The sequence below is a fragment of the Colius striatus genome, chromosome 9 (genome assembly GCF_028858725.1).
Source record: "Colius striatus isolate bColStr4 chromosome 9, bColStr4.1.hap1, whole genome shotgun sequence".
NCBI classification, from domain to species: domain Eukaryota; kingdom Metazoa; phylum Chordata; class Aves; order Coliiformes; family Coliidae; genus Colius; species Colius striatus.
The window spans coordinates 30719413-30743106 of record NC_084767.1 but is presented as its reverse complement, the minus strand read 5'-3'; the positions used below and the strand labels follow the sequence as shown (position 1 = coordinate 30743106).

Below are 23694 nucleotides of genomic sequence, written 5' to 3'. Positions count from 1 at the left end.
TCAGCTTTAGAGTCCTTGGGTAGGCAGGGCAGAAAGAGAATGATTTTTGTGTACCCATAGCTTGTACTGCTGAGGAGGTTTCACTGTACCCATCTGCACCATTTGGCTTCTCCCAGGTTCTGAGAAACTTTTGGGAAACGGCAGGCTTCCAAGAGCAGCACAGCCGAGATATAATACAAGTGTGACTAACTGAGGTTGCATAATTCATCACTTGTACACCACCTCCTAGCCAAGCACAGTGACAGAAGGCATTACTCACAGACGTGGCTAAATGGGATTTAGATCAGATGCAGTCTATCCCCAGGCCTCAGCTGCTGGCTACTGCTGCCCTGTCCTAGCTAAAGAAGTGCCATGCACAGCAGGACAGAACCCCCGCCCTCGCTTTGAGACCTTCAGAGCACTTGAAACATCTCAATCAGCTGCTTTTCATGTGGGAGTTGATCTCCTAGCATTGGTACATGTGTCATGATCGTGTGCATTGGATAAAACTATATTAGTATCAACTGCCCTTTAGGCCTCTCCTCTGCCCTTTTTGTGTAGTATAAACATCTCAAAACTGTGCAAGCATCTCAAAACTGTGCAAGTTTAATACATATCACGTACTAGAAAGGCCCTTCCAAGAAGGATCGATACGGCTTTTGGTGCTTATCTAGTACTGGAGCTGACCAAATAACCACGAGGAGCCACAACAAAGGCTAGTAGTCTTTGTATTTGGTTTGTACTTGGAGAATGGTGAGCCATAATGTGTGTTGTGAACTCAATATCTCCCTGGGAAGATACTGGTCACCATTTATACATCACACAAGCATAACGCTGACTGCATGGTAGTGAATCCATCATGTGGCTTACAAGTAGTACTTTTTATGTAGTGGCAAGATGGGATGAGAACATCAGGGAGTACAAGAATGCCCGTGCCAGCTAGCCTAAGTGTTGAAGTATAGCTGGGAATGTGTTACCATGAGATAGTGTGTGCGGTGTTGGATTAACAGGGCAGCTTTGGAGCTAGGAACTACATGAAAAAATGATTTTATCTCAGGCTCTATAATTCAAAAGAAATTGCTAGAGAGGGTGCTAGTGGAGAAATGGGGCTCATGGGTTTACCTGTCCCTTTTGGAACACTGACAGATGTGTTTTTATCAAAAAGATGGTTTTGTAAGTAAAGTCTTCACATCAACAAGGAAAATGCTTTTTAAAGAAGACACCAGTGATAATCACAGCAAAAAAACCCAAAACAAACCAATAATACTGTGCCTTAAGCAGATTGCCCTTTAGACAGTTTCAGGTTCACAGCATCATAGTTCAAGCATCATGTTGTGACAATTACAGGACTGCTGGTGGGGCTTCCATACGCCAAAGTCAGAAAACAAGTATAAAAATAGAGGGGCTCCTTTGTCTTCCCAGACAGCGCCTGTTGTCTGAGTGGCTCAAAATAAAGCAGGGTAAATGCTAGTCAGAACTGTATGCCTGAGACTCAGTCGCTGCAGTGTTATACAGCACTCTGGGGAGAACACGGACCATAGCTGAGCTTCTGCTGCTGTATTTTAATGATACTTTGTGAATGCCAGATACACTTGCGTATCATTTTGAGTGTGAGTTATAGCGACAAGAGAGACCGATCAGAGATGGCCTGGCTGCAAGGCTTGGAAAGACTGGCCTAACAGTTTCATTCTCAGTATGATCTGCTTAAACAGGTCTAAAAATAAAGAGGCCAGTGGTGCCTTTATGATCTGTAGTTATGTGGAAATGAAGGGGGGTTGGGATGGAAGAAGGGAGGAGGTGGAGGAAAGGAAGAAAAAATGGAATGGGAATAGAAACTGTGGGCCATGGTAATTGTAACCAGGGAAAAACAGAGCCGTGAGACCGCATAGAGGAACCAGGGAAGGGGGAAGAAGAAAGGAAGAGTGAGCAGGACATTCCCCTGCTGAGGCTGTGTAACTGTGGTATAATAAATGGCCAGACAGGACATTTTTAAGTACCTCAGTGATCGGCCAAATGGGAGGCTGAGTTTCAACAAGAAACAAATAATGAATATGAGAAAAGAGGAACAAGATTAAAACAAAAAGGAAGAAGTGATAGGCGAAATGGAAAGAATGTTGAAAGTAAATGGAATAACAGAATAGCATGAAAAAGTGAAATAAAGAGCTAAAGGGAAAGGAAAAAATTGATGTCATCAGGTGCTCAGCTGGCAGATGCTCTGTAAGCCCATGGGTGATGAAGGATAAGCTTCAGTCCAACCACTAGCAGGCAGTAAAAATTAATATTTCTTTTCTACTAGGTGGTGCTTAGGGCTTGATTAGTCAATAGGAAGCAATAAGCACACAGATTTGCGTGGATCTTCATCAGAGCCTTAGCACATATATCGGAATGTGCAAGTTGATACTCTTTAATTGTAGCAAAGCCTTCTCGAGTAGAGGTGGGCAGAGATCAGTACAGATAGTGGCAGGTGGGCAGCAGGCAGAGATGGATGAGGCAGAAAGGAAGCAGAAGAAAACCTTTGCTGTAGCTTATAGGGAAGTTAGATAGGAATTACATGAGCATAACATATTCCTTGGCTGCCACATACTGGACCCCCAAGTGAAGAGATACTAAGCAGTACTGTGTTGCATGGATTTGTGTAGACCCCTCAAAGCGTGGTTGCATGAAATAAGTCAGCTACCATTTTTAAAAAGGCCTAAATCTTTGATAGGGGTTGAAAAGGAGGCCATACTTTTGGGAAAAGCAAAGTTCCACAGAACACCCTCGCACTCATTCGGGTGTCCCCTGTCCTGTCGGGATACTGTGTCTCCTCCCACCCGTGGCCGCCCCCGGGGCTCGGCCCTGCTCGCCCGGGACGCCACCAGGACACGCGACCTGCGCCCGGCAGCGAGGGGAGGGAGCGGAGGCGGGGCGGGCTCTCCTGTCCGCGGAGCGGGCCCCGGCGGTGTGGGCACCCAGCGCCCATGCCTAGAAAGCGCCTTCCTGTTGCCGTCTGGACAAATTGATCCGATTTCTTTTATTTTCCGGTGTACTTAGTCCATGGCCACAGATGCCGGTCGCCGCCTCCCGCCGCGCTGCCGCACTTTGAGCGCCGAGCAGGGGAGTGAGTGGGTCCCGTTCAGCTTGCAGGTGTCTGTTGCCTTTGCTACGCCCAGAGGTCGGGGACGAGCGGCCGCGAGCCCGGAGATGCGCGGTGGAGGTGGGGGTGAAGCTGAGCCGCCCCCAACGCTGCGTCGGGACTAGGGCAGGAGCCGGGGCTGGTGGCTCCGAGCGCCGTCCGCAAAGCGGAAAGCACTGATATGGGGTGGAAGGGTAACTGCTGCTGTGTGCTCGCCGCCCCGAGAGGGCGGGAGCGTCCCCATCGCCCATCTTGACCGTCGCCTCCCCCCCCCAAAAAAAAAACCCTGGAGAGGAGAAAGAGGGAATCAGCGCGAGGGGCGCAGCGGGAAGAGGCGGCCCCCGCAGCCCCGTGGAGCAGCGGCGGCGGGAGGCGGCAGGGCTTCCGCGATCTCCGAGCGTGCGCTGGGCAGAGCAGCGCTCCGTGCCGCCGTGATGGTGCATTTTTCCTCTGGCTTCGTCGCGGGAATGGTGTTGCAGCCCGCTCAAGCCCTTAGCCGCTACCTGCTGAGGCAGGGCAGGATCACCTTCTCCCGATGCTTTCCCTGTTGTGTCTGTTTCTTCCCCTCGTTACCTTGCCGGCCGTGCCCCTACTCCAGATCCCACCTGCCGTGATGTGGTGTTTCATTTCCCTAACGTCGCATCCACGCGTGATTAAATATCGGCAGCGGGGAACGCGGCCAGTAACTTCAGCAGCGCCTGGACGTTTGCATGTGTGCGCAGTGAGGGGGCGGGGGGGTCACGTATGTGCAAGCCTGCGCGCCCAGGTGAGCCCCCCACCTGCGGCTCTGCGCCGGCCTGGGTGCCGGGCGCACACATGTATGGGCGCACACATGTATGGGCGCACACATGTATGGGCGCACACATGTATGGGCGCTATGCAGACCCGGCCCCGTCGGAAGTAGCCACATCTCCGCAGCCCGCGGCGCGGGGCGGAGGTCGCCCCAGGCCCGTGGGTACCGAGAGTGGTCCCGCCACCCGCGGTTCCCGCTCCCGCCCCAGCGGCGGTGCTATGCTGTGCTGTGCTGTGCGGCGCGGCGCGGCGCGGCGCGGCCCGGCCCGGCCCGGCCCGGCCCGGCCCTGCCCCGGGGCGCAGCAACACCGCCGGCCCCGCCCGCCGGGCCCCGCATCCCGCTCGGCCAATGGGGGCGGTGCGGCGGCGGCACGTGATGCGGCGGGCCGGGACCTGCTGCTTCCCCCGCGCAGAGGGATGCGGGCGGCAGAGCGGGGTAGGCGGTGGTGGCGGCGGCTGCGCGGCGGCGGCCCCTCCGCGCCCTCCCCCCGCTCCCCGCCGCCCGGCTCCTATGGCAGCCGCTCCCCGCCCCGCCGCCGCCCGCACCCCCGCGCCGCCCCGCTGGGCTCCGCCGCTCGCCCCAGCGTCGCTCCCGCAGTCGGCTGCCGCTCGCTGACTCGCTGCCGCCGCCAGCCGGGGCACCGGGATGCCCAGCGGCCCTGCCGCCCATCCCTGCCGCCCGCCGCGCCGCCCGGGGGGCACGCCGCCGCCGGAGAGTTGAGTTAGGAAGTCATGGTGCCCTGGGAGCCCTCCCCGCCCCGGCAGTGCGGCGGCTGGACGCTCTGCGACTGCTGCTGCTGGCTGCTGCTGCCCGCCGTGCTGCTCGTCCTCGCCCGCCCCGACAAGCTGGCGGCCTTCCCTACCTCCTTAAGTGACTGCCAGACGCCCACCGGCTGGAACTGCTCCGGTAAGCTCCGGAGCACCCTGCGCCCAGCCCCGCCGGGCGCTCAAAGTTGCGCGGGCGAGCCCGGGGAAAGCAACTTCAAGAGGACGCTGCCGCGTCCTGCTGAATACGCGGGAACAGAGAAGGCGAAAAGTCCCGGACGTCGGGGCTCGTCGCCGTTCCCGTCGCGCCCGCAGCTCCCAGGCGCCCCGCTGCCCCCTGCTTCGCGGGGCCGGGCGCGGCAGCCGCGCCCTCCGCCGGGGCGCAGCGCCGCGGCCGCGGGCGGCTTTCACGCGGTGCGGCTCCCCGCGGCGCGGCCCGCCGGAGCGCAGCCGCACGTTTCAGCGGGGCAGCACAGCGTGTGGCTGCAGGAGAGGGCGAGCGGGGAGACGGGCAGTGGGCGCACATCCTCCGGGCGGCTGCTTCCGTGCGCGCCGGATTGAGAGCAAGTCGGGGTATGGACACCGGGAAACTGGTGCCTTTTTCTTGTCGGGCTGACCTTTGTGATATCGGGCTGACCTTTATGATGAGTTTACTATGTAGGTCAGCAGCCAGCCCTTCTCTGATATCTAAAGTATTTCCAAAATCAGATTGTTACAGCTCTCTAAGAGAGAGAGAGCGCGTTGCTTGGGGTGATGTGTGCGTCGCACATAGTATGTTAGAACGGGGCGGGGGGAGTTTCCTCTGTAAGTGCTGCATTTTAAACATGTAGCAATACGGTTAAAAGCGCTCGGATGTTTTTGGGAAAAAAAAAAAATCGATGTGCTTAGATCTTAATGAGTTTGGAGTCTGATACAGCTGTTTTGTTTAATACCTTGCTGCACACTGTTGGAGTGGGAAGACAGATAGCAAAATGTGAAATTCCTGTATTCATGAACTGAATCTTAAGTCAGATTTGAAGGTTTTTTTCCTAGAGAAAATGAAGGCAGAGAGCTAGGTTCACTCAGTGGCTTGTGGGGGACCTGCACTTCTGTTAACTTAGAGGTGATCAATCTTCATTGGGATCAGGCAGACCATCACAGAAAACACACAGCCTGTTTGTCTTTATTATTGCGGGCTTTGTTGCATCATGGTCTGGAGAAATTTCAATTTGGACTTTTGTCCAACATATTTACGGTCACATGGGGGTAAATTGATGACATTTCCAACCGATAGCCATGAAATAGCATCATTACTGGGTGACTCTTGAGGAAACCGTGTCTGGGAAATAAGAAAAAAAGTACATGAGTTAGTGGGTAATAAGGACTAAGAGAAAGACTGAGAGAGAAACGAGAAAAAGTGGACAAGTGAGGACAAGGAAGGACAAAAGAAAATCTGGACTCTGTGGTTTCATCAACAAGGTTATTGTGCTGTGTGCATTAAAATGCAATCACTCCATATTGCTCTTGTTACTAGAGCAAAGCTGACATCTCTTTTTTTTTTTTTCTCTTTACATTTGAGGTTACGATGACAGAGAAAATGATCTCTTTCTTTGCGACACCAATACCTGTAAATTTGAAGGGGAATGTTTAAGGATTGGAGACAGTGTGACTTGTGTCTGTCAGTTCAAGGTAAGAAGATTGATATTTTGTTCTCTAATTCACTAATGAGAATACAAATCAAGGATCTCCCTTTACAACCTATCACTTGTCAATTTATTTCTCTATGTGCAGAGAAGTTAGAAGGAAAACCTGGCAGCATGTGTAAAAGCTGGTAGGAGAACCAACTGGTGTCAGGAAGACAAATTTCTCTGGGAAAATGCAGATGCTGTGGCTTTAAAAGTCCCTTCAGGTCTGCAGTTTCAGGTTGTGCATTTCTGACTTTTTGTCTCTGTCCTTTTAACAAGGATTTAAAGTCCTTTCTTAATTAGTTTCTGATACAGATCGTGGCTTATTATATTCGGAGTTCTGATCTAGTTAAAGAAATGGATCTGTAATGTGCTTTTGCAATATTTTCAGGAAGGGCTGCATAGTGACAATGCTTCTGCCTCTTTATCTGCGCAGCTGAACCGATTAAGGAGCAATCCCTCTGTTCCAAAATCATGAATTTCCTTTAGGTTTTATATAGTTTTAGGGAAGCTATTATTGAGTAGTAGGGAGTTTTCCTTCTATTTCTTCTCTCTCCCTCTTGGAGCTACACCTAAACCTCAGGCATTCTCCAAGTCAGACAATTCCATTATGAAGGATTTAATATGTTTTAGACAACTTGGAAAACAGCTGTGCTTTACATGATGACCTGAATAAAAACTGAACAAATTATAGGAGTTTTAAGCATGTACCAGCACGTGTTGTATGTATGCCTATGTCTCTGTGGTTTCTTGTATTTTAATGTGGATCTGTGAAGTCGTGGAACTTGTAACACTGATTTGAGTGTTTACATTAGAGAAGGCCGAATAGTGCACAGTTAAAGATAATACCAAATCTGTAATGATTAAGTTATTAGTGAACTTCGATAGATTATTTGCTTGGAGACATGAGAAGAATTGACAACACTTCCAGAGACAATGTGTCTTTGGAGGGAAAACCCAAGTGATAAATTCCTTCATTTAAAACAAAGAAGGAAATTTATGTAATAGCAAGAGAGTTGTTTGCTGAAGTGCTTGTGTTTCCCATGTTGAGAGAGAATTCATATTGAGCGTGATTTTCTTTTATTCCATTTCTAGATTGTGTATAATAAAAAATTCAATGTGAGACTGCTGTTTTGAGCATTTGCCTTGGCTCAGCATGTGCAGTGATTTCAGGGTTGGTCTGAGATCTCTTTCAAAGAAAAATCCGTAATGCAGCGAAACATCTCTGACTTGCCTGATGGTAACCTGGGGCAGATGCTATGCTGTGGGCATTGGGAACTTAAAAGAGCCACAGAAAGTACTTGAGTCTTGCCTTTGATTCCAGATTGCTGTTGCCATTTGGCAGAAAGCAGTGTACTGGTAGCTTGGAAGGAGTGAACTGAGATGTTGCCATCAGCAGGGAAGAAGACATTGGGAACTGTCTTTTTCCAAGGCAGGATGCCCTGCTGATCCAGGGAAAATGAAGCCAAGTGAACCTGTCTGGGCTCTGTTGTCTCCTTTTTGAGAGGTGAACACTATAAATGTGTTGAGCTGTTCTATAGGAGGCAATTGAAACATATTTAAAGAAATCAGATAATTGATATATGACTATGTAAATGAGATCAGAAGAGTGAGCTGGGCAATTGTGGGCCTGAAATCGGCAGTAATCTTTGGTTTCAATGGCCTTTGGATCAGGCCTTGTAAGTGCTCAGAGCTCTTTGGCCTGGTTTTAGTCCTCCATGGAGTTGCAGGGCTGAATGTGACCTTGGAGGGCAAATTACCTGTGGCTGATCCTGTGCCAGCGCTGCAAAGGATAGTGCAGTGCCAGGAGCTTCTGTAGTCAAACATGTGCACTTTGGTACAGCTTGAGGAGATGTTAGCTACTCTTTTAACATCAGTGAGCAATGCGACAAGCCCAAAAGATACACCATTAAAGTAGAAAATTAATTTCTAGTGCTGTGTCTGAGGCTGTCCAAGTAAGGAAGAGCCAATCAGGCAATTTATGTCACAAGTAAGGGGATCCTCCATCAGAACTCAGGTCCTCGGTTTCAGTGACAGCTTTCGGGGGTGATAGCAACCAAATCAATAGCAGAGTCCTCATCACTGTAATTACTTTTTATACTTTTCCCAGAATTTGCCAGGGGCTTTAGCTGCAGCTTGAGAGAATCAACAAGGATGGAAAGCTAATTTTGCCTGCATACCATTGAAAAGTCTTGGGCTGGCCAGCCTGTGTCCTGGGGGGCCAGGGAAGGCAGAAGTGGGAAGCAGGGCTGCTGCAGTCTTGATTTGGGTTTTTTTTAAACACAAATCACAGATGCATCATATCTGTCCAAATGGAGTTAAAATTTATTTATTTAAAAGGATGAATGTGAGCAGACTGCGTTGGAGCACCTGAGTTAGGCTTCCACCCCTGAAGGGCCAGCAAGTGTGTGCTAAGAAAGGGATTCATATTGGTTATCTCTCTTGTCATACGCTACTGCAAAACGGTAACTCATGCACAAACTCCTCACGAGGAGATGTGTTCTTGGAAAACATCATGTCCTGCTCTGGTCAGTCAATGTAGACCTGTCCCCTGTTAAGGGTAAGCCAAGACCTTGGTGCTGGTTGGGAGAGAAGGCAGTGGGCCAGTGCCAGTGGCTCCAGCAGTGGGAATGGGTGTGGATTACCTCCCCTTCTCTCCCTCCACAGAGCAAACTCAGTGGGACCACTAGAAGGTACATAACTTGTCAGCAAGCATGCAGTTGGAGACATGGTTTGCTGGAGTCTTTACCCTTGTCTGCCCAAAGCCATGGGTCTGGCAGCCTGAGTTCTCTTCCCTCTTAGATGTCATGAACATAGCCAAAAATATACTAGGATATTTCCATTGTTGTTGCAAGTCTTTAGTCACCAAGACTGTGGATGTTTGCTGTTTTCTGTGTGAAGCAGGAGTCCTGTTTTCATGTGGGTTGAATCTGTCACGTGGTTCAGTGTTTGTAGAGCTGGAACATCACCTGCCCAACCTGTAGCTTTTTATTAAATTTCTGGAATATATTTTTGTGCTGCTTGGTTCAAGATATAGATGGTGTTTTGGGAGTAGATAATCCATGAGAGTAGGTCAGACTTTTGACAGTGTTACTGGGAGGAGTTACTTTTTAGAGAACAAACCTTAGGCTTTCAGTGCCCAGCACTTGACACGCCTGCAAAGCTGGTTTGTGTTTGACTGTGATACTGGGCACTCGAAGCTGTTAGTGCTGAGGAAAAGCACCCATTGACTGATACTTGGCCGAACTGGATCTGTTTCTCTGCTCTAAGGCTGTATTTTTAAAATATGTATGTGTAAGAGAGAAGTGAACAGTATGGCACTATACTGCTGGGTTTAGGGAGAGTTTTGACATGGATTTCCCTGAGGTCTTGATCAGCCCTTCCTTGAGGGATGAAGAATCATTCCCAAATCTAGGGCTTGGTCTGTTGAGCTCTAAACCAATGTCAAACCTGTGTTGCTGGACTGACAAAACTAACATTCAATGTCTAATATTCTCTAGTACTAGCAAGAAGTATTTTGTGATGGTGAAGAGCTGTGAGGACTGGATTCAGCATGGTCAAATGTAAGAGTCTAGCTCTAGCAGGGTAGGAATAACCTGGTGACTAATATCTCATCCTTCTCATCAGTGGTTTCCTGGTGGCTTTCAAAGCCATCCAGCTGAAAACCAAGGCAGGATCCATCTGGGAGACTTCAGTTATTTTTTTTTCCTTGTGACTCCTGCCTTTTCAATCTGAATACTAGTTGTCTAAAGGCAGTGGTAGGAAGAGCAAGCACCAGATGAAGTAATACATTGTTGAACAGCACAGTTCAATAAAGGGTGCATGAGCTTGCTCGTCATGGGGTACCCTGTACCTCCACTGGCTGAAGCCAAGCTTGAGTGTGGCAGGAGCCACAGAAGAGATGGGAAAACTTCTGCCAGGAAAGTTAATCCTTTCTTGAGTTCTGGCATCTCTCAAATGCATTTTAAAATTGCCAAGCTTTGGAGGAAGTTTGAGCCCAGCTCTCCACAGCTCTGTCACTTATTTGGGTGGATCGAGGTTTCACTCTTAGGGCTGTCTGGCCTTTCAGCTTTGCAGCTGAGTCAGTGTAAAAGATCGTCTCTTGCTCTGGGCAAAACCAGCTGAGAGTTTGCCACTGTGTTTCTTAGGAACAGGATTCAACAGTGTTTCTGCATGTAACGGAGCCTATTGAGGTCCTTTGGGCCAAATTCTGCACAGATTGCTTTGGCAAAGTGTCCCATGGGTGACAAGCAGATAGTATGTCTAAAGAAAGCATGACTTGATCCCTCACATTTAAAAAAAAAAAAAAAAAGGAAAAAAAGTGTTGATTGTCTAGTTAAGTATTCCAGATCAACCTTCAGCAATTGCTGTTGAGCTTCTGGATGAATTAGGCATTTTCCACATGAAACCATGCTCAGATCTGGAACATAATGGTAGAAACGTAGAAATGGTTTTTAATCAACTGTTTAAAATCTCTGTGTGGAGAGAGCCCCTCATTAGGAGTGTAAGGAGAGGATTTTGACTGTTGTGGCTGCTGCTTTTCTTTCTTTTTCCGAGGGAAGAGAGCACTGAAGGTAGGCAGCAGCTTGGGAAGATTTAAAAAAATACAATGCATAAGGAAAATGTAATTTGATTTGGCCCAATCAAAATGTCACTCTGACCAACTATGAATAATTTCTTGGCAGCTGTTCTCTGTGGAGGCCTGCAATTAACACAATCTCTGCAATTGTTTGTGTTAATCACTTCTGTAGTCATTCACTTTGAAGCACATTTGATATTTGTATCCCTGGAATTTCTGTTCTGCCTTTTACAATTGTGCCTTACGAACACACCTCAAGACACTTTGTGGCACAATACAGCTAAATAAGAAGTATAATTTCTTTTTAATTTTTACTTGAATTTAAGTGAAGATGAACATTTGTAAATAATAATTGTGATCATTCAATTTGTTATAATTAAACAATGAGGCGTACCAGGAATACGGTAATCATGAGATAATCATATCCCTGGTATAATTACCATGTACAGGGTACATCCAAATACATTTCTAAGCCTCAGAGTGTGATTATCTTACGATAACTGCACCCGGTAGGTTGCCCAATTTTCACTATAAAATGGAATTATTTTTATTAAAATGAACAAGAGAGGACAAAGCTGTCTTTCAGTAGTAGAGAGAACAAAGCAGGTAGTTTGCAGAGCCAAGTGGGAGCTGGAGCCAAAGGTGGGGTGTACGGCATGAGTAACTTTGGGTTTGCGGTCACAGTGGCAGAGCTTGCTGCTGCTCCTGCCTGCTCATACCCCTAGGGACACCTTGGACCTTGGTGGAGCATCCCAGCAGCAGCTCGCCAGGAGGAGTCTCTGTAGGAGGGATGAGTTTTGGTCATAGGTCTCCCAGAAATAATTTCCCTCTGTCCAATCAGTTGTAATTATAGCTAAGTACTTAAAGAGTTAAATACTTAAATAGAGAGTTACAGAAGCATGTGCTTATGTGTGTATAAATGACCGTCTCTGTACCAGTGAGGGTATGTGAGTGCAGGAGGAGGGGAAACAAGAGCCTGTTTGCTACAATTTGTCTGTAGCCATCCAATGGGAACATGTGAGCCGCTATTGCAGACCCGAGAAGCAGTTTTCCCGTGCCTGTATTCCTTCTCTAGGAATGCCTCCACCTCTTTCCTGCGGGGAAGAGGCCTCAGGTGCACTTATTGAACACTTTGCCCATCCAAATTATCTTTTCCATAAAAGTCTGGTTTGTGCTTCTCTGCTTTTTGTCTTTTTTAAAAGTCTTTGTCGTGGTTTAGACCCATCAGGGAACAAAAGACCACAATTAGCCTCAAGTACCAAAGACCTGAGGATTGCTAAAGGGCAGGGAGAGTTTACTTTCCGTCTAAGGTCCAGGACAAAACAGACCAGGCTACTCAGTTTGGGGAAGAAAACAGAAAAATAATTTAATGCAACACCAACTAAAACATAACCATAAAACCCCAAAACATAACAAACATAAAACAACGCAGAGTGGTACAATAATGAAGAGTCTGACCAGCCCTTTAACACCTTCTCCTCACTCTTCCCAAGCTCAGAGTCCTGATCCCAGTGTTTTAACCTCCTCCCACCGCTGAACAGCCCAGGGGGGCAGGGAGTAGGGGTTTCAGTCAGTCTTATTCCCAATAGCTTCTGCCATTTGTCCCTCCTCAGGACGGATGAACTCCACACCAGTCCTCCCTGCAAGTCCGTGGGGTAACTCACACGCATGGCAGCCCTGCACAGGCTGCTCCAAAGTGCATTTATCCCAAAGGCTGCAGCTCCTCTCTGCCTCTCGTGTGGGGCTGCTCTGTGGCCCACAGGCTCTCCAGTACAGCCTGGGCCATGACCACCTCCCCACACAGTCCATCACCTGTCCGGATGCACTCACACGGAGCTGCTGGTGGCTCTCAGTCCTGCCATGGCCCTGCATGGGTTGCAGGGGTACAGCTGCATTCTCACCACGGCTTGTGGAGGAATCACTGGTCTATTGCTTCTCCTTCCTTCCTCCTGAAGTGTCTGCGTGGTTGACTCCATCTTGTACCACTCTTACACCTCCTGCCAGCACTTCAAATTCCTGTCCCTAAATAGTGATGGCAGAGGCGCCAGATTGGCCCAGCCGGGCCGGAGGTGGATCTGAACCCAGGAGCCGGGGGAGAGTCCAAAAACTCTTTACCAGGTCTTCACTGCAACCCCCTCCCCCTGTTACCATGCAAAAGCTGCTCCTTGATAAACCATGACAGTCTTCCCTCCCTCTCCACTGGTAGCTGTAAAGGTGATCAGGAGGATCAGTATCTCCCTCTCTGTTGTTTCCCTAGGGTTTTAATACTAGAAAGGGGCAGGAAGGCACCCAAATGGATGCCAGACCACCCGGCTTGTGTGACTAATGCTGCTGCTCTCTGCCTGTTCCCATCAGTGTAACAATGACTACGTGCCCGTGTGCGGCTCCAACGGTGACACCTACCAGAATGAATGCTACTTGAAACAGGCTGCCTGCAAGCAGCAGAGCGAAATACTCCTGGTGTCTGAAGGATCGTGTGCAACTGGTATGTATAACACACCCTGGGGTGCCTGCAGACCTTGCCATGCCCCTGAATAAAAATACCCTGTGGATGACAAAAGCCATTTGAATCCCCGCTTTGAATTCATTACAGGTTAATTCTTTGCAGTCTTAGCCATAAGAAGTTGCTGCTGACCTTCCCTTTTAACTAACTAACTTAGTATATGGCACACAGTCTGTGGTACAGTTTGAATGCAGTACACAAGTTGATTTCTTTTTTTAATATGTATCTTGTACTCCTCATCATCCTTTGCACTGCTTACACTTGTGAGCTGTTACAGCAAGTAACTGGAAGCAGATTAAATGAGCAGATGTCTGATAAATGGGCATCTGGATTACCACAATTTGTAATTTGGAGAGATAGAACTGGAGCATTACTGCCTGCAATCCAGTTTCTTAGGTTTTTTCCTTAGGCATGTAGGGCCAGATTCCCAGCTGGTATGAATCAACAGACCACTGGTTACAATGAACCCTGCCAGTTTATACCAGCTGAAGATTTGGCCCAAAACACACTTAATGAACAAGTCTCTGCAGTAGGATTTTTTCTGGACTTGCTGGAAGAATTCATTAAAAAGCGTATGTGAAAACTGTCTGGCATTTGAGCCATCTTTGCTTAACTCTGAACATGGTGAGCTATTTGTGTCTCTGCTTTTATGAAACGGAAGGTGAATGAGCAAAATCAGTCCAGAAAACTGCATTACTTACGTGCAGGAGTTCTTTATGTTTTTCTTTTGTGCTCAATATCTGTTGAAGGTGGGCAGTGAAGTTAACTTGAAAAGAGCAGGAGGAGTAAATCTTTGTTCTTGAGAGAGTTCTTTGAAGTTAGAGCAGAATTTTTCTTGACTGAGGATGGAGGAGTCAATAAAAAGTGCAAATTTTTACAGTGCTGTAATTTTGTGTTCTATTCACCTGAGAGAAAATAATCTTTCCCTGGAAATGTTGTTTTTCTCTAAAGCTGTTACCTGCCAATTTTCAAGACCAAAAAACCCCACAGGCTGCAAATTTTTTGTATATAAATACGTATTAAATGGAGCTCAGGCTGACCAAAGCTTATTGTAGTGTGAGATTTATTCAACTTAGTAAATTCTCTCAGTACAGCAACTAATATTTTTTTGTTGAAACTTTTTGATTAAAGGGTTCATTTTAGTACATGGCTACACCTTTTCTTAAACTTTGTCTCCTACTGGCAGTAGCCATGTTGGAAGCATTCTCTCTGAAACATATTGTCTATTTCAGAAACAGAGAAAGGGTTAAAAATTCCAAAAGGGCCTTCCTGAAGTCTTGATCATTTGGCCTCTTTTTCCTTCTTCCAAGGAGGAGGCTTAGTGGAGAAGGTAGGAGCTGTGTGTGTGTGTACCTGAGGCTTTCTGTGTGGGATGGGGCAGAGAGAGAGGCTGCAGGGAGGTCTGGCAGCAAGCAGCTCTCCTGGCCATGACCACAGGGGTCTGGTCATTGAAGGGTAGGGGCAGGAGAGACATGAGGTCGGAGAATATGGTATTTCATTGTGGGAGGCGGGTGATAGCAGACGTTCTCTGTGGGAGAGACGTGACACACTTGGAAAATCAGTGCTTCCCAGAACCATGAAGACATTGCAGTCAAGATATCTTACCTCTCACCTTGGTAGCTCATTTGGGAACAAGCATCAAGATCGGGTCAAGAAATGCAAGAGATGGTCACTGGGAAAATACTGTCATTTTCTGTTCCCTTTTCCATCTGCCTTTTGCATCTGTTCTGTGCAGTCTTGCTGTGCAAATCTCCCATTTCAAGCTATTCTTGTGACAAGTTTATTTAAATAAATATTTTCCTTTTATAAACTTTGAATGAGAATGGCATGTATAAACCAGTTCAGATCCACCAGACCTTACTGTCAGTAAATTACATCCAATGGTTCATAGGGTACTTGGATACCAAAGCAGCCTTTCCAGATTCTATTAGTCTTGATGCTAGCAAATGGATAACCCTTCCACTAAAGAGGGGGAGGGAATTACAACCTCTCTCCCTTCCCTGCTAAAGAAACATCTCTTATGGATTATATTGTGGATCTGTACATGTGTGTGCATTTTTGTACTTTGCTTTTTTAGAAAGTTTTGTAATGAAGCTCAAGGCTTGACTATTTTGTGATGTTGCACTTTCTATATCTGTTGCTGGGCAACAAAACACGAAGCAGATAAAGTACTCAAATTTGAAACTCAGCAGCAACTTCGAGAAAAATGTCATTTTAATAATTTATTTGAAGACTTTGAATAATAATAATTTCAATAGTTGATTTCAGCTAGTTATCTGATGAGATGTGACTGTTCTGTAAAGTTAATGTCATAAATTTCCAATTGGTCTGCCCTCAAACAGATGGGTTTAAAATTTTTTTTTTGATGGAGAGGGTGTAGTAGTGGCCAAGTGAAGTAACTTTGCACTACTATTGGGAAGAAAGCTTTATCAGTCTCAGTACAAGAAAATGAGGCAGAGGCTTATGAGGATGTTATAGCACTCTAGGGCTTATGTTATTTTTGTCTGATACAGAGACTTTAAAGAAATAAAGAGTTGAGATGTGAGAAAGACAGCTTGAGTGAACTACATTCGGATTAGATCTCTGTAATTTACCCAGAGATGACATCAAACATACGGTGCACTGTAATACACTTAACCAAATGGTCTTGCTTTGCATGCTTACAGGGCATACTGTAGTGCATGAATATAAATTTCTTTCTGTCTTTTTTTCTCAGATGCCGGCTCAGGATCTGGAGATGGAGGTAAGTACAATCTTTTAGTATCTCTGTGTTTATGTGTACACACATTGTCTTTCACAATTTCAGAATTTAAGTGGATGTGCTTTGCAGTTTAGTTGTTACACTACATGTGGTCTTTTGGTTAGCTTTTTCTCTGAAAAAAAGTGTTATTTTGCATGTTAGTCAAACTGGAATATACTAATGACATACTGTTTTCTAGGGAAATTCAGAAAGCTGTGTTACTTCCAATAGGACTTGGAATTATTCATAGGTTGTGCTAGGAGCTCTGTCTCCATCTACTGTTACAGTTGCACTCATTTGTTTTATGTTTAGTATAATATTTCTTTTGTCTTTAAAACATGAGCTGAGCCCTTTTGGCTCCCCACTGGAGGCTTCAAGCCAAATATTTTCCGGTAACAGAGAGCACTCTTTCAAAGATATGAAGAAATGTCACAGGGGAAGAACAATGTGTATAAGAACAATGTGTATAGGAACAGCAGCAGCAAAATGAACATGGAAATAGTCTAAACTCTTTGCTGCATACAAGGCATACTGTAAAATATAGGCGAACTTGTATTTCAGTTGGGTTGGTTTTGTTTCCTAGGTGCAGTCATTTATGGGTTTGCTTGTTTTAACACTGGTCCTAAAGTTTGTAACCGATCCTTTTTGGAAGCATAAGTGTTGAGTCAGGGTAGCGCCCTACCTCGGGGCAGGGAATGTGCCTTCTGAGAGCTACTTACTTGGTGGGGCTGGTGGCTCAGGCCTCTCTGGGGGCTGAGACGACCAGGACTACTATTGGTGCCTGTGGAAGGCTGTCTTTAAAAGTTATTCTACCCAAGCCCCTTGAGTAAGCTCTAGGAGCCCTGTGGCAGGGTAAGGGCAAGGTCAGCTGGGATGCTACTAGGCTCCTCCAGCTCAGCCAGCCACCAGGAGCTGAGCCAGCTTTCTGCATAAGACACAGACAGCAGGTCTCGTCTTTTACCAGTTTTACAGCTGGTTACACCAGCTGAACACAAGTGGTTTGGTTATACCAAACTGTTACACCAAAGAAATTCCTCATCCGAGGCTTAACAGAAATCTACAATCTAGCTTATGTTTATGATAGGGTTTTTACACATACTGCCATTAAATCAATTTTCAAATGAACCTGCACAAAATTCAGCATATATGTAACAAGCAAAACAGATAAGATTTCCAGTTTGTTTTATAACTTGGAAGGTCGGGAAACAAACTTGACTGCTTGCAAAAGTAGTGAACTCTGTACTAAAAAAAAAACATAGGAATTGAAAAGTGTGATTTCCAAACTGTTTTAAAACCTAAGCTTGACAAAGGCGAGCTTGGGGACTGACTATGTGGGTAGTAAGGAAGTAGATTTGTGAAGGAGACAGAACCAAGTTGGTGCATGTGTTTAAAGGTCTACAAAGCTGCCTTGTATTATTCAAGATTTAGTAGGCAGCCACGGCTGTTCTTAAAGTACAAAAGTATATTTATGTGCCCTAAGAAGCTAAATCCAGCCAAGTAAATGTTGTCACTATATCAGTCTTTACTAGACACAGTCTTGTTGTAAAACCTGTAATAAATATTGGATGTCATCACAGTAAGTCTTGTAATATCCACTCCAACAATTGTGAGTGGGATTTTTTTTTTTAGTGTTTTTCTATGAGCAATCTGTGGTCTTCTGTGTTTTCTGTTTTTATGAGAGTTTTCCTTTCCGATTCAAGCAGTCTTGGTTAACAAACTGCTAACCAATGCAACATCGTTTCTTGCAAAACTACATCCAGAGAGACCCTCCCAGCTGGCCATACTTCTGCCAAAATCAGCTGAAAGGAGCTATGCTGGATGGTGTTGGTGGTTTTAAGCCCATCTGCAGCAAGGTACCTGACACAGGGAGCCCTTAGGAACAGCCATCCTCTCATTGATTTGCCACACCTCTCGTTGGCATTGGGGTGGTGGCAGGACATAGATTGGCGCAACTCTCTGGCGTTGCTGTTTGGTCTGTGTTGCCTCCATATAGGTTGTGCTCTTCAGAGCTGGCAGGCTTGCTGGCAAGGTTCAGGATTGTGTGGCTGTTGCAATCTGTCCTTGGGTGGTTCTTGCAGCCGGAGAGGTCCAGGCTGGGAGCCCTGGGGGACTGCTCTAGGCATGGGCAGGCTAAGCAATGTCTCCTTGGCACAGACTAGGAGATTCTGGCTAAAAAGACAAACTGTTGAGAGAGTTCTGCTTGTATGCACCTGTGATTGCTGAGGACTCTTCCTAGTAGCAGGAATATGCCTCTGCACTTGTAGGTAGAAAAGGATGTTGCTTATTACTGGACCCCCTCCTTCTCGTGGGTTCCCTTGGTGTTTTTATATACTACTCTGGAAGCTGTGAGAGGAGGGAACCAGCTTTTTTAGTTGTATCCTGTGGTTGGATTTCTTCAGTCCCAGAAGGCGCACATCTAAAAGGAAATTAACTGAAGTTGCGGACTAGTAGAGGGTACAGTGTTTTTTGTGTTCTTGAAACATGGCAAGTGGTTTCCCCCAGGACTGACACCAGTTCAGCTCTCAGTACTGCTTCTCCATCAGCAGAGTTCTTGTCACAGGAAATAATTGGTTACGGGTTCAGAAGTCAAAGGCAAGCACTTAGTGCAATGGACAGATGTACACAGGCATACAAGCCTCATTTTCTCAGGAAACTGGACAGAACAGAAATAAGATAGCCAGAGGCCGTGTTCTGCCTGCCATGTTTCCCTTCTCCACATTCCTTCCTGGGCTTAAAGAGAAGTCTTCTTTATTTATTATTTAGGATTTGAGGTTTTCTACTTTCTTGTCAGGGATGCTGGGATCAGAGAGGTCTCAGCTTCTTAGCACTTTAATGATCTTGAGGGCTTTCCAGAGGTGGTTTTAATCCTTCCTTACGCAGCAATAGCTTATAAAAGCCCCCTGATTTGTAAAGTAGTGGGAGAATCTTAATCTCATTTGATTACTGAGCCTTAAGCATGCACTTTTGTGGATATCCAGTAAATGGGTAAGAACAGTAGGTGTTCCAAGTTTCTTACTGCAGAAGACATTTTTCCCTCTAAATGAAGACTAAAAATGCAAAATCAAGAGCCGTTTCTGTGTTTTGATTGCAGAAGCTGGGAGTGTGGTGTGGAATTATTTAAAAACCCATATCCCAGAAAGATGCTAATCAATGGCAGAAGGAGTGAATGTGAAAGAGTTTATACAGAGAGTAATTTAAAGAGATTCCATTCATTTTCATCTATGCCATTCTCTAGACAACTGGGTTTTTTTAGAACCCAGTGATTCATGTTTTGGGCTTGAGCAATCTTGTAATGAATTCTTACTCGTTTCCTAGCTTCTTTCAAGCAGTGACAAACTCAAGATGCAGTGTTTCATTATAGCTCTTAATGTGCTAAGAACGTCTCTTCTTGGTTGCTTTTTTACACTGAACACTTCTTTCTCCTCCCTGCATTATCAGTATTCTTAGCTATGTTGATTGGCTTGCATTCATCGTCCAATGGATTTACTGTGGGTGACTGTCACATGAGGTTGCTGTGATCTCCAGCACAGCAGTGCATAAGCACCTACACTGAATTAGTTTCAGAGTCTTGTTCAATTTCCATTCAAGTCCTACTGGCTTCATTGGGAATTGTGTGAGGCCCCTGGGTACACAGCTCTTATCCTAGTTCGATTTTTATGTTGATTCTCTATGATCTAGACTAGAGCAGAATGAAAAAACAAGTCATAGATCATTGATATAATTGTCACCATTTATTTTACAATAACATCTAAAGGTGCTAATTATAATATTAGGACTCCAGTCTAGTACACCCTGATACAGTGAGGTACTTTTTCACAGTAAAGAAGAGAATAAAACTTGTGAAACAGAGTCTGGATATCAAAGTTGGGCAAAGACTGGAAGCTTCATCACACTTCAGTGGCTGAACTGAGAATAGCACATGCCACTTCAGAGCCAAACCAGTGCTGGGTCTTTGAAACCACATGGTTTGTCAGCAGATCCATATGTAATAACAGAAAGAATCAGATATTATAGCATTCCTAACGTTATTCCTAGTTTGTTAGACAAACCCAGAAATCAACCACCTTATAAGATGCCATGTTTTCCCTCTCTGTCTTGTCTGTCTCATTCTGTGTGTATATTTTAAGGATAAGCATGTCTTGTTTGTTTGTTCTTTCTTTCAATTTATCCCTTCAATCTTACCCAGAAAATTTAAGTCCTGCAGCTCTTTGTAGGTGCCAACATGTAGTTTTAATGATAGATTAGGAATTCTGGTCTGCTTTTCCTGTTGGCTTAGGGATGTGTGAGTAAACACACACATATTATAAATCTGTATGGAGCATCAGTCATCTTGAAATACTAATCCAGGCAAAATAGGGAGGAAAAATTTAACACTTCAAAGGCTAAATTATTTTTTAAGGCACACTGTAATGCAGCAAGTATATCTTTTTGTCTTTAATCCACGGGCAAATGGCTGCTTTGACCCAACTGTGTTTGTACTTGTCTTCATGCTGGTTTTATATGACTAACTTGAATTCAGCAACTCTGTTGCTTTTCCAATGATTTCCCTTTCTGCTTTATTACAAGATTGATTGATGGGCAGGGATATGCAGAACACAATGAATATTGCTGTAAACACTGGTCCTGGCAATAACACTTGAGCCAAAATACGCCGTAAAACCTGGAGTGTATATTGGCTTTAACAAAACAGTATGTAGAATGCAGTGCCAATAAACATGCACATACACACATTCTCAATATATGGGAAAATACTGGGAGTGTTCTGGTTTAACCTCTGAAATAAGGGAAATTAATTTTTTAGCTACAGATCCTGTCCTTCCTTTGCCTGGGTGTAACAGGTGATACAGGCTTCTCTCATGTGAATTTAGTATATTAAAGAATCACAGAGTCTCAAAGGCTGGAAGGGACCTTGAAAGATCATCTAGTCCAATTCCCTTGCCAGAGAAGGACCAGCTAGAGTAGGTCACACAGGAACTCATCCAGGTAGGTTTTGGTTGTCTCCAGAGGAGACTGAACAACCCATCTGGGCAGCCTGTTCCAGTGCTCCCTCACCCTCACAGTGAAGAAATTCTTCCTTGTATTTCTTTGGAGCCTCCTATGTTCCAGCTTGCACCCATTGCCCCTTGTCCTATCATTGGACATCACTGAGAACAGCCTGGCTCCATCCTCTTGACATCTGCCCTTTATATATTTTATATATAATTTATATATATTGTAAACATGAATGAGGTCAGCCCTCAGTCTCCCCTTCTCCAAGCTAAAGAGCCCCAGCTCCCTCAGCCTTTCATCATAAGGGAGAGATGCTCCATTCCATCGTCTTTGTGACCCTGTGCTGAACTCTTTCCAGCAGCTCCCTGTCCTTGAACTGAGGGGCCCAGAACTGGACACAATATTCCAGATGTGGTCTCACAAGGGCAGAGTAGAGGGGAAAGAGAGCCTCTCTTGACCTACTGCCCACAGCCCTTCTAATACACCCCAGGATGCCATTGGCCTTTTTGGCCACAAGGGCACATTGCTGGCTCATGGTCATTCTGCTGTCCACCAAGACCCCCAGGCCCCTTTCCCCTACACTACTCTATAAGAGTTAATTACATGGGGTCTTATTTAAGAGTTAATTACATGGTACATGGGGTCATTCTTTCCCACATGCAAGACTCTACACTTGCCCTTGTTGAATTTCATTAGATTTCTACCTGCCCAACTTTCCAGCCTGTCCAGGTCTCGATGAATGGCAGCACAGCCTTCTGGTGTGATAGCCACTCCCCCCCACTTTTGTATCATCAACAAACTATCTGCTGACCCTGTGTGCTTTCATCAACTGTGATAAGGCAATAGGAAAGCTCCTACTCATAATTTAATTTGGGAGGTATAATTTAAAGTAGCATCAGAAAGTACAGAATCAACTATAAGCAACATACACTGACTGGGTAAATACCTCTGGAGGGAATGTTTAAATCTTAAATGATTGACCTGACTCTGGATGGTCAAATATATGTCTCCTTTGTTAAACAGGTTTATACCTTGTTAACCTCAACATGGTACTGAGCCCAAACCAATAAGCTCTTTGAAAATCTGGGTTTATTAGCTCAGGCTCTTCACTGTCCTAACATGGTTACATGACTTCTGTTTCAGGGCTGGTAGACATCTGACCTATGTAAGAGTTAGGTCAGGAAAAGGCAGTTAATGTCTTTTTGTGGCCTTTAAAAATTAGGAAAGGATGAAGTTTCTGTGTTTTTGTGTTGACTAGATGAGAAGCGCTTGGGCATTCTCAAGTGCTGAGCTTTTAGGCCCCTGTTGTGGTCATCTTGTTCTGGGTAGGAAGCATTAGCAGTTTTGGAAATCCTAGGAAGATATGGGAATAATAATAATACCATCTTTTGGATTCCTTTCAGGCTCTTATTTGAGCTAAGTACTGTACTAATCGATCCTGCCTGACTGAGGTGCTCCAGCAAATCCCCATAGTTCTTGTGAACTTGAAGCTGTCCAGGGTTATCTATAAAGCACCAGTCTGAGAGATACTGGTTTTAGATTTAGCTGCCTGGATTCTGCCTCTGTTTCGCTTGCTGCTTCTGATTCTTCTGAAGTTAGAATGAAAAATTCAATGAAAGGTGACGTGTTTTGTCTCTGCACTTGCTTTGTTATTAATCACCCAAAGTCTGGGCCCTGTTCTTGGTGTGAATGCACAGACCCCATCAAGCAGACTATCAACAGTGAGAAACCATGGTATAGAGTTGACCCATAGTGAATGATTCGTGACTCCTTTTCAGCCATTCATGTAAAACCAAAGAAAATTATTGGAAGATGTCATAAGGATCCACAGGCTTTTGTAGGCAAGAAGTAGGAATGATGTCACTTCCTAGTCTCTTTCCTGAATTATGCAGCCTTTTTTGGATTTTAGCACTTATTTTAAGTAGTTCAGAGCTACACAAGGGGACTGTGAATGGAAGATACTCATCTACATTAAAAAAATACTATGAATGCTCTGGTTTTGCTCTCAAAGTCAAAATTGCCTGTCCACATCAAAGTGGAGCGAAAAAAATCCAAAATATGCTGTCTAATCATGTGCAATCTGTAAATCCACAAATAACTAAGTCATCAAACCAGCAAACAAATCCTATGATACTCTAGCAAACAGATTAACAAGGAGACATTCAATCACAAATACTGATTTATTGGTCTGTTACTGTAAACACAGCAAGAGAAAGACATAGTGTACTAGATTTGCCTGCTACGTCTCTGTAAACCTGGATTAATTTTCCCTGTGACAACTGTGGAATCACTGGAGATTAGCCATGATGACAGTGAGAGGTGCATCTAGCCCACCGTTTCACTTTCCTGTGCAGGGAGTTCCTTCATAGGGAAGAAAAGTGCCTCTCAAGCTTTCAAGTGGCTTTGTCATGCTTGCTACAAGCACCTTATTAAAGGGAGTAAGAGCATGTGTTCAATCATATCCTTAATTTTGATCATATGCTTAAATGCCACTGACTTTTAAGTTTTCTTTTGAATGTGGATGTCTCGCACACGTGGGGCCTAAGGCAGCCTTGGTGTGACCAGAGC

General features: G+C 45.5%; 1 protein-coding gene and 1 pseudogene across 1 annotated transcript in view; one reads left to right on the top strand and one right to left on the bottom strand.

The window, feature by feature from the left end:
- The window catches only part of LOC104563819 (testis-specific serine/threonine-protein kinase 6-like), a 179619-nt pseudogene extending 176678 nt beyond the window's left edge, over positions 1-2941 (bottom strand).
- Positions 2942-4412: 1471 nt separating this feature from the next.
- The window catches only part of TMEFF2 (transmembrane protein with EGF like and two follistatin like domains 2), a 138524-nt gene continuing 119242 nt past the window's right edge, over positions 4413-23694 (top strand). The window contains exons 1-4 of the mRNA XM_062002495.1: positions 4413-4793; positions 6210-6319; positions 13250-13379; positions 16114-16140. Coding sequence (XP_061858479.1) covers positions 4619-4793; positions 6210-6319; positions 13250-13379; positions 16114-16140 — 442 coding nt within the window. The 5' untranslated portion in view covers positions 4413-4618. The remainder of the gene's footprint in view (positions 4794-6209; positions 6320-13249; positions 13380-16113; positions 16141-23694) is intronic.